The sequence below is a fragment of the Macrotis lagotis genome, chromosome 5, assembly GCF_037893015.1.
Source record: "Macrotis lagotis isolate mMagLag1 chromosome 5, bilby.v1.9.chrom.fasta, whole genome shotgun sequence".
NCBI classification, from domain to species: Eukaryota; Metazoa; Chordata; class Mammalia; order Peramelemorphia; family Peramelidae; genus Macrotis; species Macrotis lagotis.
Window position 1 is genome coordinate 63,783,693 of NC_133662.1, and position 18,232 is coordinate 63,801,924.

At 35.0% G+C, this 18,232-nt stretch overlaps 1 protein-coding gene across 1 annotated transcript in view; it reads right to left on the bottom strand.

Annotated features, from left to right (window-relative positions):
• Nucleotides 1–18,232, bottom strand: part of IMPG1 (interphotoreceptor matrix proteoglycan 1) — a 168,621-nt gene that overhangs the window by 29,004 nt on the left and 121,385 nt on the right. Inside the window, exon 14 of the mRNA XM_074190012.1 lies at nucleotides 17,813–18,032. Coding sequence (XP_074046113.1) covers nucleotides 17,813–18,032 — 220 coding nt within the window. The remainder of the gene's footprint in view (nucleotides 1–17,812; nucleotides 18,033–18,232) is intronic.

An 18,232-nucleotide genomic window follows, 5' to 3' on the forward strand; every position in this document is an offset into this window, starting at 1 on the left:
TAATAGAACAGGGGTGGGGAATATTTTTTCTGCCATTTGGATATTTATAATATAATTTGCAGGCTACATGTGGTCATATATTTAGTTAATTCACCCCTAAAATAGTTCCTAGATTTATTGAATTTTAAGTCCCACCTGTGGTTGCCTTCATAATGCCAAACCATATGGTCTACCTCTATAGCAGAAGGAAGGAAATAAGCATTTATTAAGTAGCAATTATGTGACAAATACTGTGCTAAGTATTTTTATAAGTATTGTCTCTTTTGATCCATCTATTAGATTGGGAACCTCTCCAGGGTAGGGTATCTTTTGCCATTCTTTGAATCTCTAGTAGTTATCATAATGCCTAACCTATAATAATTGCTTAATAAATGTTTATTGACTTACTGATTTTTACAACAACCCTGGGGGTTGAGGATAGGTATTATTTTAAAATTGTGTAAACTGAGTCAGACAGAGGTTATATGACTTGCCCAGAATCACATACTAATAAATATCTGAGACTGAATTTGAATTCAGGTCTTCCTGACTCTAGGCCCAGAATCTCTCTGTGTTACCACCTTGCTACAACTTAACCTTTGGACAAGTAAACATCTCACAATCTTTTACCTTATTGGCAAATAAAAAAAAATTCTCTCTACCAAAGTAAATCATGTCTGATTCTTCTCCATCTGTTTTGGCACAGCTACTGTAGTGCTTTGCTATTTTCCTCTTCAGTAAATTAAGGCAAACAGAGGTTAAGTGACAGCTTGGAAGGTTACGAGGGGATATTTGAACTCTATTCTTCCAGATTCCAGGTCCCTAGCTGCCTCCCAGTAGATCAGCTACTTATCTGTAATTTAGAGTATGCAAGAGTGTTTAAGTTAATAATAAAGTTAACTTGAAGGAAGGCTTTCCTGACTCAGCTATCTAGTGACAAAGCCTTGTCTGCTCTCTATAATATAGCAGTAATTATTATGGATGACTCAGTGGATAGAATAAAACAATGAAAAATTTCTGATATGAAGACTCTAACACTGATAGCAGAAAGTGAAGAAAAATTAAGAAACCTTGATGAGACTGAAAGAGAAGGATGTTAAAGCTGTGAAAGCTCAACATTTAAAAAAAATCTAAGATCTTGGTAACTGGTTACTTCCTGTTAATACACAGGGAAAAGAAATGAAAGCAATGCCAGATATGTTCTAGAGCTCAGAGATCACTGCGGATAGTGACTGCAACCCTGACATTAAAAGATGCTCCTTGGAAGGAAAACTGTGGCAAATCTGGAGCAAGGACATCACCTTGTTGTCAAAGGTCTATATAGCTAAAATTATGGGTTTTTCAGTAGCAATGTATGTTTGTGAGAATTGGACTTATTATCAAGATAGCTGAGCACTGCAGATTGTTGCTTTAAATCAATCCATAATTAAAGAAATGCATTCAGACTATTCATTGGAAGGTCAAATGCTAAAGCTGAAGTTTAAGTACTTTGGCCATATAAAGAGAAGACAGGACTCAATAGAAGAGACCCTGATGCTGGGAAAGGTTGAAGGTAAAAATCCTGGTTTTCCTGATCAGTGACTGCTCTAAGCCCATTTTTCTTTTTTTCTTTTTTTCTTTTCCCTCCCTCCTTTCTTCTCTCCTTCCTTTGTTCTTTCTTTTCCTCTTTCATTTTTTTCCTTAATTCCTTTGTTTCTATGTTCCTTCCTTTCCTCTTTCCTATCAAATCTTGTCATCTTCAAATCTCTAATTAGTTGGGCCTGATTCATGCTATGGAATTAATACATGACAGTGACAGTAGGATACCTTCCTGGGAGTATTTTCAATTTTAAGAGTGATATTTGAAATTTAGATTATCATAGCTCAATAGGAGGAACATAACATGATATGATATAGGCAATAAAACACAGGTGAAAATTTTGGGAGCAGAACCATAGTTTATCTTGGTTAATCAAATATACATATCTCTCTGAGGAAATCTCCTTTGATAATGCAAGCCCTGTTTATCTGACTCTTCATTTCTCACTCATCCAGCTGTCCCCCTGAGGACAAGGCAAAGTTTGACTCAATTTTTCAAGCTATTAGTTATTGAATTTTTAGTAGGAAATGCATATTTTCATTTTCTCTATATTTTTGTATTGACTGGTAACTTTATCCACCAAGAAGTCATCTGCAACCCCCATTCTGGGATTGAACTGGTTTGACATCTTTAGTGACATCTTATTTATTTAACATCTGGGAGTGGGGAGGTGAAAGGTGGAGACAAAATCTCTAGCATCAGTGTAAATCTGTAGAAATTAATGATTGAGGAGAGGTATGGAAGATGAGGAAGAAAGCCTCTAATGGTTGAGGCCCTTGAGAATGGTGAAGTCTAGCAAGATGGGGTCAGGAGTGGGCAAGAGAGAAAAATCTGTGAAGGTGGGAAACAGATATTCTTCCTCTGTACTAGCTGAATAGGTGAGTTCCTCTCTGGATTCACATTTGTAATTCAGAAGGGACATTTATATGGGACATTTTATTTTCAGATGTTTATAAAGTAATCATTATGAAAATTGCATTTGTTTTTAATGAGTGAGCAGTTCTCATATTCTAAGAATATAGCAGATTTTATTAGAAAGAAGTAATTTACTGCAATATTTATCTGGGTAAAATTATAAGACAATTTAAAATAAATTTGACTATAACTATTCCTGAACAGATAAAAATCTATTTATTGGACTGGAATACTGTACAATTTATCTTTGTGACTCTATAACCATTTTCTAGGAGTGCAGATTAGTTCTGAAGAGTTGATATTTTCCAAAGATGATGGGTTTCTTGATCAGAATATCAGCAAGAATGTTGATCATTGCTTTGACTGTGGGCCTGTAATTAATTTAAAATTTTCCCACTCACTAGTTTTATGGTCTATCTGCACAGGTTTGAGGAAGGTTCTTCTGAATGTAAGGAGAAGATAACTTATGTATGAGTTCGCATTTCAGAAATCTTCCACTTGCACAGATAACTGGCATAAAAAACTCTATGCTTCTGAAGATTTTCATTATGAAATCAAAGAGGCCTTTGGCTACTTGGGATGCCAGCTGAATATTGGGATGACCATGATTTATTTGGTTTTTCAGTTCATAAATCACATAAAAATTCTAACATTTGTTTACTTTTAAAATTTTGGATAAAATCACTCAGGAGGTTTAGCAGAAGGTGAATGATAAATCCAAAGTAACTGAAGGAATATGCCACATTCACTTTGTATCAGTGCTATGACAGGTGCCATTTGGATATACATATAGCTCATCCCCACAGTATATGAGGATGCAACAAAAAATTCAAATGTTTGTTAGAATTTGGAAAGAAATTACCATGGTAATCTCTCTCTCTCTCTTTCTCTCTCTGTCTCTCTCTCTCTCTGTCTCTCTTTCTCTCTCTCTCTCTCTCTCTCTCTCTCTCTCTCTCTCTCTCTCTCTCTCTCTCCTACTCCTAGAACTAAAAGGAGCAACTCTCTCCTTACTTCTTCATCAATACTCTGCTTTTCTATATTTCTAAAAGGAAGTTTAGAGATTTTATATATGCAGGACTGCAAACATTTGCCGTGTATAATTTTGAACAAATCCCTTCTGGATGTATGTACTCCAAGAGGGAATGAGAAACTTTTTATGGGGTTTTGGAGAATAACTGATAATGAGAAACAAAAAAAGTTCAAACCTATGCTGTTCTAATGAAATGGTACAAAAGTAGCAATGCTAATTTTTTTTAAAAAAATGTGAATTGGAGAGAAAATAGTAAGGAGGAGGAGACAGTAAGAAAGTAAAGGGATTTTATAGTACATTTGAGAAATTTGAAAGGGACAGTTAAAGAAATACTACTAATCAAAAGTTAATGAGGGCCGGCTAGGTGATGCAGTGGATAGAGCACCAACCCTGGAGTCAGGAGGACCTGAGTTCAAATCCTGCCTCAGACACTTAATAATTACCTAACTGTGTGGCCCTGGGCAAGCCACTTAACCCCATTGCCTTGCAAAAAGCTAAAAAAAAAGTTAATGAGTGAGGTTTGAATGAAAAAACTCTTCATATGGAGTGACAAAAAAAAAACAACAACCCCCAACAACAATGAAGCAGTAAAAGATGAGTAAATTAATCTCTGCAGTAACCAAAAACTCCAAAATGATTTCTAATTAACATAATTACAACATTTTTAAAGAACTCTTAGAGAAGTTTTTTCTTTCTTACTAAATGTAGTCACAAGGCTTAAATTTTATTTATAATAATGTCTCTGGTATATTAGAATCCTCAGAGAATGAACATTATATAAAGATATCTTTCAGAAAACCACATCAAGAATTAAGAATCAAGTTTCATTAAATTATGCACATTGTGTAAACATTTATGATAATAAAATTTTTATTATATTATTGTTATTGTTCACCTGCTTTTGGTCTTATCTGACTCTTTGAGACCTCATTTGAGGTTTTTCTTAGCAAGAATCCTGGAGTGATTTGTCCTCTTCTTTTCCAGAATATTTTAAAAACAAGCTTAGGTGACTTTCCCAGTATCACACTGCCAGTTTTATCAAAGAAAGTGGGGGTAGCTAGGTGGCACAATGGATAGAGCACCAGCCCTGGAGTCAGGAGGACCTGAGTTCAAACCTGACCTCAGACACTTAATAATTACCTAGCTATGTGGCCTTGGGCAAGTCACTTAACCCCATTGCCTTAAATAATTTTTTTAAAAAAAGTTAAGACAAGCATCTTGATTTTCTTTACTGGTATCTTCCATGAGCTTTACAGCTTCTTAGAACACTGGCTTTTCTACCTTTAGAACTGAGAAGGGAATAATGATTGCTCTTTGTCCCATTTTGTTGTCATGAAAAGTTTGTGGTTCAGCTTTAGAATTTAGAAGGTATATAGCAAAACATCCAAGAGAAATTTGTGTTTTAAAGGGACTTTGTTTAGAGGGGGAACATTTTAGTAGCAAATGGGAAACTTTAGTGGACAATAATGGTTTAAGGTAAGTATATTCAAGGCAGCTGGGTGGTACAGTGGACAGAGGACCAGGCCTGGCATCAGGAAGACCAGTTAAAATTTAGCTTCAGATACTTACTAACTGTGTGACCCTGGGCAAGTCATTTTACCTGGTTTGTCATATGTAAACCAGGAAACTTCTGTTTCCTCATTTGAAAAATGAGTTCGAGAAGGAACTTGTAAACTCCAGTATCTTTGCCAAGAGAACTCCAAATAAGTTTATGATTGAACAACAAAAGGTTGTTTCAGTATGCATGTTCAGTATGCATATATCATAATCATATCCCTGTGATGAATTTATGAAAAGAACTGGACAAGAATTTCCTAAGGATGAAAAAATGTGGATGACTTAATGGGAATACCTGAATTAATGAGATCATAGATACAAAACAATATTATAGATAGTTTTTCTTTCAGTTTGGAGAAACATTCCTTACATTTCCATGAATTTATATGTCAATATGATCTAGATTTTATACACACACATACACACACACACACACAAGTTGAGGGCACCCAGTACCCAAGTCTCAATTGTCCAAGAACTGATTGCTCAAGGCTTCATCAAGAACATTTGAAAACAACAATCTTTTCCTTTTACATATTTGTTCCCTTTGGAGAATTATGACAGAAGTAGTCCTTACAACAGTCACTCAGAACAGTCTCTACTTGAATCATCTCTATTAATTACAGTTGTTATTACAAGTACACCCCAATTCACAGATTGCATAGTTTTATCCATCTGACTACTAGGTGGTCCAGGCCACTCCATTATCCTGCCTTTAGGTGTCAGGCAGCTTCCCATAAAACTCTTCTTCCAGGGGACAGAATATGGAGCCCTCATTTACAGATTGCGCTAGTAGATGGAGGAAAGGCAGAGGGAGTTATAATTTGACTGATAGAAAGGACTACCTATTAAGAAACTTCAGGCTATGCAAGTCAGAATCTGTTCTACAACTTAGTCCTAGAGAGTTGCTTAGAGTAGCTTCATTATGAAGATTTTATGAAATTAAGCCCAGAGTAACCCAGTCAGGATGTTATCAGAAGCAAGACTTGTACCTGTCCATGTCTTTCTGTTTTCAAGACTGGATCTTTAACTGTTATCTCATATTTTCTCTCAGATATTTTATTCACATAAAAAATAAATGAACTAGATAGTATGTAGCAATGTATCCATATTTTTAATCCCAATCTACTTTAACAAGATTTATATTGTACATTGTAAATCTCTATCATTGCTAGGTGGGTAAACACTGGATTAAACATGATGCTTTCTGGTTAGACAAGTAGAGGGGTGGAGGGCAGAGGGAAGGGAGGAAGGGAGAAAAATATAAAACTCAAAACCTTGCAAAAATAATTGCTGAAAACTACTATTGCCTGTAGTTGGAAAAATAAATAGATAAAATATTTAAATAAATAAATATGATGTTTTCAATCATTTTTATAAGAAGTTAGGCATCAGATCATGAATCAAAAATTTTACTTTCCCAAAATTTCAAGGAATGTAAAGCTGCTGTAATCTTGAAGACTGTATTTCTTTGGCAAGGCTGGTCTTGTATGTGTGTGAATTCTAGAAGGTACATACAATGTATTAACATATTTTCTCCTGATGCATTCTTTTCATGGTTTGTCATCCTGATAGAATTTCTACCATTGTGATCACTCTTTAAGGGACATTTAGACCTATGTACATTTTTTACTGAGTTTTGACATTATTTCCTGAAAAGGGTGAAACTATCAGTAAGTATGGGTAAATCTCATGAAAAGTATAGCAGAAGTATGAGCTCATAATAAGCTAGCAGTCCCATTCTCAGGTTAACAGATTAGTGACAACATGACAAGCATTCATTAAGGAATCTTAAAAGATGAGGTTATTGAAACCTGGTTTCAAAAGAAAGTCAGAGAGTCACAAATGGAGCTCAGAGAGAAAGGAAGGAATAAACATGGCTGATCTTATACGGGAAACTTTCCCCAACTCCTCTTAATTCCAATGCCTTCCCTTTGTTAATTATTTCCAATTTATCCTGTATCTAGCTTTAAATTTATAAATGGGAAAAATAAGACCAAGGAAGCTTGAGCAACTCATAAATTAAGTGGTTAGAGGTCATCTGATCCAACGCATCGTTTACATATGAAGAAACTGAGAGTAGAGGGATGATGAAACTATGTTAGAATGTGATTTAAATTCAAGCACATATAAAAGTAGGAACAATTTCCTTTATGCTTGTATCAAGTTGCCTTGGAGGTAATTTCCTTCCCATTGTTCTATAACCTTCTGATTACATTAGAGAAAAAAGTTATACTTAAGCACTAGTGATTTTTTGTTGTTGTTGGGGGCAGCTAGAGGTTTTTAATACCTACTAATCTCTGTTTTTCTAATAAGGAGGTATCAGGAACAAATTGGATCAGCACAAGCCAACAGGACGCAGGAAGTCCTTCTAATTTCATCTTCTGAATCCAGGAATCAGAAGGGTTTCCCGTATTTGTTATAATAACCTTTGAAGATTATTTGGCATTTCAATGATCTGTTCTATTCCAGGCCTATATTATTACATACTACATAATTAAAGATTGGCTGGATTGACATGACTGCATAATAGCTATAACTATCAAAACTGACAACAATTAGGCACCCATTATGACAATAACTCTTGTTTATTGGAATTGGAGAATATTTTCTCTTTTTTTTGGAATCTTATTCTTAAGGAAACTGAATAATTATCTTTATTTAATAATAGTAAGATATTTTAATTAGCTGTTCTACAAATCACAATGTCTTAAAGTGAAATATATTATATTATTATATTAATTAATATATTATTCAATCATTTGATTAACAAATATTTAATAAGTACCAAGGAGGGACAACAAATAAAATGGTCATTTCTCTAGGAAGTTTCCATCCAATCAGGAAAAGTATATATTATGTACGTGTGTATGTGTGTGTGTGTGTGTGTGTGTGTGTGTGTATACATAATATGTATATCAACAATATACAAATTAGATGAAAGACAATTTTGAGGAGAAGGGAAGTACTGGAAGCTTAAATTCAGGAGATCAGTAAAGGCTCACATTAGAAGAGGGAGACAAAGAAGCAAAGATTTTGAGTGATGGGGCAACAAGTGAAAAGACTTGGAAAAGAGATGGAATATTATATAAGATGAATATCATCATCATAACTAATATTTGTACAGCACTTTCTATGTGATAGTTACTCTGTTAAATGTTTTACAGTTATTTCATTTGATCCTCAAATCAACACTGGGAAGTAGGTATTTTTATTAACCCCATTTTATAATTTGGGAAACTGAGGCAAAGACAGGTTAAGAGACTTTCCCAGGGTCAAATCGTTAGAAAGATTGAATTTGAATTCAGGACTTCCTGACCCTAGGACTTCATCTCTATTCAATGCGGTAAGAATTTTCGAAGTGATCATATTTAAAGAACAAATTAGAGTTTGGAAATGCCATAGTGACCAAAAAAAAAAAAAGATTTTAAATCTACTTTTTTTAAAATTTGTTACTTTCACTTAGCTAAAAATGTGAATATCCATTTCTTTAATTCTGAAAATCTGGTTTCATTTAAAAAAATAGAACATTACAGAAATTAAGACTGACTTTTTTGGTAACTGTTTTTATAGACATATCTGCTTCAAATCTTACATAGGAAATAAATGGAAATCATTTATTGCCCACCCAAATGTTGACATGTTGCATAATTGCTCCTGATACTTCTTTTTCATTATACAGACACATATATCAACTATATATATATATATATATATTATATATATAATACATATATGTTAAATGTATATTCTTATTTTTGCCATATCCAGAAATATAGTTTGCTCTCAATTAATCATCCAAACAGATATAATACTGATGATAGCAGAAAGGAGACATGATAGTTTAGAAATGGTATATGACTATTCATTTTTATACATGTGTATCTTAGAATCCATCTGAATATGTCTCTATGTATTAAACTCTCTGGGGATATAAATGTGAACTGAGGATTATATACTCTTTCCCATTAGAGTAAGCCATTAAGATACCTTTGGTTTTAAAACCAAATCATACAATGATGATAATAAAAATAATATTAATGATAATGAAGATAAACCATAGAATGTTAGAGCCAGGAGGAGTCTCACAAATTGTCTTGTCTAAAGCTCTCATTTTATAGATTGTGAAACTGAACCACAGAAATTAAATGACTTGCCCAAAGGCTTGCAGCTAATTACAGGGCATAGCAATGATTTTTAAATTGCAGGCTTTCTGATGTCTAGATCAAAAATACTCCTTGCCATCTTCCTCCACAGATACTAAGGGACTGATGGGAGACTATGACCTAAGCTTATGTAAGAACTGTGAAGTATTGTTTATATTTTCATTTGCTTTAATATTCTATAACTATAATACCATGATTGGGTTAGTAAAATGGTGTAGTGGATTAAGCAACAGCCTTGGAAGCAGGAACACCTGAGTTCAAATTCAGTCTTGCACACTTAATATCTATGTGATTCTGGGCAAGTCATTTAATTCTGTTTTCCTCAGTTTTCTCATTTGTAAAATGAGCTAGAGAAGGTATTGGCAAACAACTGCAGTATTTTTGTCAAGAAATCACAAAATGTGATCATGGGGTATTGATACAGCAGAAATAGCTCAACCATAATATAATGAATATTCTTGTTTTACCTTATCATTAAGTAAATATTTTATGTTTAAGGATTAATGATGTTATGATGACCGAGTTTTTGTAAATAAGAAGCACACTCACAAATGACTTCTTTTATAATGTTGATACATGTCATTCCTTGGAGCAAGAGAATTTATTTCCTTCCTAGAAGTTCTAGCTACCCCTTCTTCGGGAAGAACAATTATTTATTCCTTAGCTCTAAGTATTTCTACGGTTCTTCTGTACCAGGAAGCTAATTGGCACAGGGAATAGAGTGCAAGGCCTATGTCACGAAGATTTGTGTTCAAATTTGACCTTAGAGACATCCTAGTTGTATGACTCTGGGCAAATTATTTGACCTTTGTTACCTCCGTTTTCTCAACTGTAAAATGAGGTAGAATGATATTACCTAATTCCCAGAATAGCTGAGAGATAATAATTGTAAAGCACTTAATATAGTGCCTAGCAAATAGTAAGCACAATGTAAATGTTTATTATTATTTCTGCCTTTCCTCATGTGTATCACACTCTTCTACTTTTTAATCTCCTGACATAGATCAGAATTCTCTTTTTTTCCCTTTTCAAATACATTTCCTTTTTGTTTTTTTAATCCTTATCCAACCATCCATTTTTAAGGAGCTTTATCCTAATAATCTTGATAACAGTTGGTATTTTTCTGTGATCCCTTTATCTTCTTTTTCTAGGAGGGAGATGCCACCTCCATACTCTAATGACTTCCTACTGCCTCCAGGAGCAAATAGAAAAATGCTCTGTTTGACCTTCAAAACCCTTCACAAACTAGCCTTATATACACTTAAAACCATCTTACCTCATATACTTAAAACCTTACTCACACTCTTTAATCCAGTGCCTCTGACCTCCTCGTGGCTGTTCCATGGGGATTCTGGATATTTTCCCTATCCCCCAGGGCTGAAACTCTCTTCATCCTCTGTTCTGAAGAGTGACCTCTCTAAGCCTAACAGAGTAGGTACTTAATAAATGTTTATTGAGATACATCTTCATTTACCATCTGCAGTTACTTGTTTTTTGTTTTTGTTTTTTCCTGATTTTATGTGTATGAAGGAGAGAATGAATGCTGAGTGAATACTAACTCTGTGTAGAGCATTGTCTTAAGTGCTGGGCACACCATCAGAAAAGAAGAAACAGACTCTGTCTCAAGGAACTCATATTCCAGTGAGGAAGACAATGCATTTGAGGGGATCTCAGCTGCAAATCAGAGGAAAATGTCCAATGAGCCTTAGGGTAGTGTGCCAAAGCAGATGGTGATATATCTTCATTAGTAACATTTCTACCTATAAAACCTTATCTGCTTCTAATGCTGAGCCATTTGGCAGTATCTGAAACTTTGGAGTTCAGGTTTTTTTTTTTTTTTCCTTTTGTGTCTTTAGTTGGTGTGGCTCCTAAGGAAACAGGATTTTTTGTACTTATAGAGGAAGCTTCAAGATAATATCAAGATAACAAGTTCAAATTCGACCTCAGACACTTAATAATTACCTAGCTGTGTGGCCTTGGGCAAGCTACTTAACTCCATCAGCCTTGCAAAAACCTAAAAAAATTAAAAAAAAGATAACATCTCCACAGGAGCTGTTTTCCAAGATAATTTTTTCAGTGAATGGGCTGGAAGCATAATCAGTGGTCTACCATTCTTGGGTTTACCTGTTTGTTTGGCAGTTAGAGGGTGGTGGATCCACAGGGATCCTATCCTTTTATGCTGTCTGTGGAGACTAGACTGAAGTAGTGGTCTGCCATCCCTGGCTTTCTTGGCTTTACCTGCCCATAGGCATCAGTTGTTCAGTGGTTGGCACTGGAAGTGGTAAGAAAAGACTGGGATTCCTCTCACAATGAAGACTTGTGGGGTTCAGTCTGGATGCAAGACTGGTGGTCTAGAAGGTACTGTACTAGTCCCAGAGCCCTTGGCTTCAGGATTCTGTGCTTTCTCTATCAGGATGGTGATGTGACTCAGCAGGCATACACTGCTTCTTTTCTCTCACTAAATTACCTTGCTATAAAATTCTTTGACCTCCCAATTTTCCGGCAGTAAGATCCTTAGTTCTCAGTTGTTCTTGCTAAAAGCTCTTGTAGGTAAATGATGTGGTAAATTGTCTTTTGAATATGCCTCTTTTCCTTGCTAGGGACTGAGGGGCATAACTTTATCATAGAAGCTTTTCTAACTTTTTTACATGAGATAAGGCTATGTTGCTTGATTACCTTTGATTGCATTTAGCAGGTTTCTGCCAAAGGCCCTTTGTAGTCAGAAGCTGAGCAAAGTTGCCATGTATCAAATCCTACTTCTGAATGAGGTTCAAAGAGAGATCCTCATGTTCTTTTTTTCTGGAGCCACTCTATTTTGTACCCAGCATCAAATAATCATTTTCTTTGCCAATGAGAAGAGTCTTATGAAATCCAAGTATATTTGTAAAAGGGAAAGGGGTTTCCTGCTTTAATCCAGTTTCTGAATTCAGTCTTCTTCAATAATCTGTTTTTAAAATCTCCCCTCATCTTTCCATTTCTCTGCTATTTATCTGTTTAAAGGTATTATTAATATCCTTATTTTATAGATGAAGAGCTGTAGCTAAGTCACTTTTCTCCAGTAGCACAGGGGAAGCCTATCTCAAAGCTGGAATTTGTATTCAGATTTTTTTGAATCACAATCCAGAGCTTTCTTTCTATGTCACTCATCTTCCATCATCACATCATCATCATCATCATCATCATCATCATTCCTAACATTTATATGTGTCAAGCATTATCCTAAGTGCTTTCCAATCATTACCTCAGTTGATCTTCATCATCATCATCATCATCATCATCATAATCATCATAATATGAGATAGGTGCTATTATTACTCCTATTTTACAGATGAGGCAAATTGAGATTAAGTTATTTGCCTAGGGTCACACAGCTAGTAAGTATCTGAAGTTGGATTTGAACTCATTTACTGACTCCAAGTCCAATGCTCTATCTCTATGTGCCAATTAGCTGCCTTCTATGCCATGATGCCTCTTTTAAACAGATGCCCTTCTTCTTTGCCTCTACCACTGTGAACTGTCTCCTCCTTAAGATCTTCAAGTTCCATCTCCTATTCAATTCCCTCAAATCCATCTGGGAAGCAGGAAAAATAAAAAATGATAAGTAATAAGACTGTCCCCCTAGAAGCCAACTCCACTGTCTTCTATACTAATGCTGTTTTGACCCTTTTAGATGCCCCTGGATGCCTGAGTAAGGTAGAGTGGAAAATGGGGAGAAAGAAACCTGGGTTCTAGTCTTCTTCATCACTTACTATGCAATTCAGTCACTTTGCCTGACATATCTGTGAAGGGAAGGAGAGAGATTATGTGGACTTTTTGAGGAGTTTTCTGCTTTTAAAATTTATTTTAAAATTTATTCTCAACTTCAAACTCTTTAAGAATCTCAAATAATTAGTCATGGGAGACTATCTTGATCAATTTACTCACTATACATGTTAAAAATATAACTATTAAAGACTTCAGCTTCTGAGATAAATATTTGCTATTCAACAAAAACTACTGGGAAAACTGAAAAGTAGTATAGCAAAAACCAGGCATAGATTAACATCTCATATCCTATACTGTTGGGAGCCAGGGTCTCTAAGCTGTTTGACACAGTCGCAGCAAGAAGACTCAAGGCAGTCACACTGCCTGATGGAACATTTCCTTCTTCAATATATATAGGGATTCCATGCATACCAATATTTATAGGTTTATTATTGATTACAATATTTACTCACCCTAATACTAGAATGATTATAAAGGAAGGATTTCAGAAAAATTCCTTGAATAAAACAGATTGTAAACTCTGTCTAAATTTAACAGGACTGCCTCTCCCTGAGGCATACAAAAAGGCTTCAACATTATAAAATCTCTGGAAAACCCAGCACTGGGAATTCCAAGGAGATGCCAGAATATATACAGGGAAAACAGATACAAGATGGGTCAGATAGAATTCCAGGAAAATTAATAGTTTTTCCCCCCTTACCATACATAGGAATATATGAAAAAGATGGTGAGAAAATAGCTAGTACAGGTGACTGATATGTGAACTCCAGCAGCCTTAGTTTCATGGGAAAGAATAAAAAAGTCACAGAAACTGTGGCTTTTACCAACAAGGCATGAAAGAAAAATTGGTTATTGTAAGAGTTAACGGATGGGTGGACAAGCATAAAGACCCTCACTACAGACTGTTAAGGAAGTGTATCTAAAAACATCACCTACACAAAAAAATATAAAAAACTTTCCATTAAAGGAATTGATTAATTAATAACTTTAAATGAATTAACAATTATACAATGTAGTAATAAATATGGTAACAGACAGGTTAAGGTCATCATGGTCTAAGTAGGGATAAGAAATTAATTAACTATATGATTATTACTTAAACTTGTAATCACATGATTAAAACTTGCAAACATAATGAAATATATGATTGATGATGAAAATTGTACACTCTTGTAACCAAGGAAATGATCTCAGCTTGCTTGCTTGCTTGAAACATACATGATTCTGAAACTACAAAAATAAATCCCAGCAGCTGACAATCAGTCAAACTGCTCCTGCCTTTACCCACTTGTTGACTCAACTCATTTCGCCGACTCTATCCCTCCTGTCAGGTTCCAAGAACCCCGTGGAGGCTGGACCCCTGCACTATACCAAGGTAAAGTCAAAATGGATACATAAAGGGTGATACCATAAGGCAATTAGAAGAATAAGGAATACTCTCTCTGTTATATTTATGGAGCAGGGAGAAATTTATGACTAAAAAAGAAATAGAGAACATAATCAATTTCAAAATGGATAATTTTGACTGTATTAAATTAACAAGTTTTTGCACAAGCCAAATCAATGCAGCCAAGATTAGAAAGAATGCAGAAAGCTGGGAAACAATTTTCACAGCTTAGTATTTCTGATAAAAGACTTATTTCTAAATATATAGAGAATGGGGTCAAATTTAGAAGAATATAAATCATTCTCCAATTGATAAATGGCCAAAGTTATGAACTCACAGATTTCATATGAAGAACTTAAAACTCTCTGTAGTCATTTGAAAAACTGCTTCAAATCATTATTAGAGAAATGCAAATTAAAATAACTCTGAGGTACCATCCTATACATATCAGATTGGCTAAAATGACAAAAAAAGAAAGTGATCAATGTTGGAGGGAAAACTGTTGGAAAACTGGGACACTGATGCACTGTTGGTTGAGTTGTGAACTGATCCAACATTCTGGAGAGCAATTTGTAACTATGCTCAAAGAGCAATAAAACTGTACATATATCCTTTGATTAAACAATACCACTACTTAGTCTATATTACAAAGAGATCATAAAAGAGGGAGAAAAGACCCATATGTACAAAAATATTTATAATAGCTCTTTTTGTAGAGGTAAAGAATTGGAAATTGAGGGGTTGCTCATCAATTGGGGTATAGTTGAACAAGTTATGGTATATAAAAATGATGGAGATCTACTGTTTCATAAGATATCATGAATGGCTAGACTTTAGAAAAGCCAGGAAAGACTTGAATAAACTGATAGTGAGTAAAGTGAGTGAAACCATGAGAACATAATACACATGAACAGGAACATTGTGAGATGATCAACTATGATGAACCCAACTCCTCTTAGCACTTCAGTGATCAAGGATAATCATCCTGAGACCTATTATGGAAAATGCCATCTACATCTAAAGACAAAACTATGAAGTCTGAATGCAGAACAAAGTTTAATATGTTCACTTAAAAATTTCTTTTATGTTTTTTATTTTTCTTTCTTTCTCATGGTTTTTTCCTTCTTGGTTCTAATTCCTCTTTTATAACACGACTAATAGGGAAATTGTTAAACACTTTTGTATGTGTATAACCTAATTAGATTGCTGCCAAAAGGAGGTGGGAGAAAAATGCGTAACAAAAGTTTGTAAGAGGATGAATGTTGAAAACTACCTTTGCATGTAATTGGAAAAAAATGAAAAAAAAACATATAACTATCTACTTTCTTTCTCACCAAGTAGATGGTAAGGTGTTCGAGGAATTGGATACATATACACAAGGTGCCTCCCTCACATGGTATGTGAAACAATAAAAATTTGAGGCACCTTGTTCCTTTTTTTGTGATGGGGAGTTCTCATAAGATTAAGAGTCCTTAGGTCAATTTTTGTGTGATTTTTCCTCATAGTCCTTCTCATTTGCTGAATGCTCAGATATATGTTGCTGGTTTTTTAAGAGCTATGCTTTCTTAAATGCCATGACATTTTAAAGAAGAGTACAAAGGCTGCCTCTGCTCAAGGTAAAATATTTCTCAAGAGTCAACATTCTGGCTCCAGTCCAAAGCATCTTTCCACCTCATCCTCTCTTGCCCCCTTTCTATATTGTTAGTCAACAGTAAACTAGAAAGCATGTGAAATCTCATCACTGGACTAATTCATAGAATACAAAAACTTCTGTTAATTTGTGAGACTGATTGGGAATAATTCATTGCCAGTCAGAAATGTTTTTCACTTACTTCACTGAGGTCCTTCTCTAAGACCTCATTCTAGCATGTAGGTGACCGTGGCTTCTCAAGGATGTGTTGGAGTCTCACAAACTGACAAGACTCTAATACTAGAAAGCCTTAGCTTGTGAATGTGATAATGGATTGTGGGCCTTTTCTTCCAAGGAAAAGTCCAGCCAAGTCCAACTCCTCTTAGTCTCTCTAAGACTCATTGCCAGAAGGCTGCTTACCAGGTAATGATTTCTATTTTTTTTTGGGGGGGGGGGGAGAGGAGATAGTTACTTGATATGCTCTCTTCCACTTTTCCAAGCAGAATGAAATATGATTTGCATCGTGATAATGACTCTTACAGATTCTGAGTTTGAATCCTGCTTCAGACATTTACTAGTTAGGAGACTGTGAACAAGTCACCTAAATTCCCTGAATTCCAGTTTCTTCATCAGCAAAATAAGGGATTGAACATGATGGCCTATAAATTTCCTTATAGGTCTAAATTTATGATTCTATAAGAATCCTGTTAGATAGGTAGTGTAAATATTATTTTCATTTTACAGATGAGGCAACAGAGGAATGAACAGATTGATTTCCTTTAAGTTTTCTAGTTAGCATGAAAGTCTCAGTGCTAGGAATGATGGTTCTCTTGATCAGATTTTTCCTTAATATAACCCAGAAATTTTTAAACAAAGTTCAATCTGGTCCCTAATTAAGACAATTGCCTCATGTAGCAGCATAACTTGTTTATTTACTCCTTGGAAAAATGCTTATTTGCTATTGTATTGGCCAATAGACGATGGATCTTTAGAGCAGGTAGGAGCCCTTTTATATATTGATGCCTTGATATGAGTGGGATGCAGACTTCAGGGCACAATGGCAGTCAAAATTTAAATCCTATTTTCTCCTAAGATACAGGTGACTTTTCTCAGGACTGAATTCCAATGAATATTTTTTTCCTTCCTCAGTACGCTGCCAATTCCATACTGAATTGTGTTATAAAAAGGCTATTCTGTTAGTTAAGTGTGAAATTGTAAACCTATGTTTGGAAGGTTTCCTTGGCATGAGCCTCCAGTGGTTGCTGCCCTCAGAGAAAGGTTCTTTGGAATTTTTACAGAATGCAAATAAGTGTAGCTTCAGGCTACATATTTTGAATTTCTACTGTGCATTGCAAAAGTTTAGTTCTCTGGGAAAATTAAAGGTCTGAGTTTGTGAAGCAGCGAATATGTTTTTCTCCCCCCCCCCTTTTAAATGTAGCAAAGTTTTTACTTGCCTGAAGTCATTTCTTTCCTTTCTAATTATTTAATCTATAGCTATAGAAATGTGATTTATCAAGTATGATTACTGTGCTATTTTGGTAGAAGGAAAAGACCAAAACATCATAGATCTTAGAATTACTAAAAAAGATCATCAATCTAAAGAAGAGACATTAGAGGTTATCTAATCCAACTCCTTCATTTTTACAGATGAAGACATTGAACCCCAGAGAGGCTACTTAGATTATATGGTCACTTAGGTTGCAAGTGGTAGAGCCAGGATTTTCATCTCTGCTAAATACAAACTGAGCACTTTCCCCTTTGACATTGACTTCTTTCTCCTCCATGTTCTGCATCAAGCTCTTACCTGGCTCAATATTGAGAGAATAACTATCTACATGCAGATTGAGGTGCTGGGCTGCAGCAGAACAGAACTTCTCAAGTACACAGTGTACTGCTTCTGTGATGTTGTAAGGGACTGACTTTGCAAACTTCATCTTACTATTCACAATCACGCTTCCATTTCTGAAGTTGAGGATCTCAAGTTGCTTAAATCCCGTAAGATTGGAGCGCAGATAGGGAAGTAGCTGGAAAGCAAAAAATGAGTTGGTTTTTAACTATCTTCTAAGTGGCCAGATGCTGTGAATTCCACTTCCATTCACTTTTCATTACCTATGGCATAAATCGTAGTTATTTTTTAGCAGGGAGTTGATGCTAGAAATGAGCACTGTTACTTACTGTTTCCATTTGCTATGATTATGTCCAATATTTACCTCTTTCTTGTTGC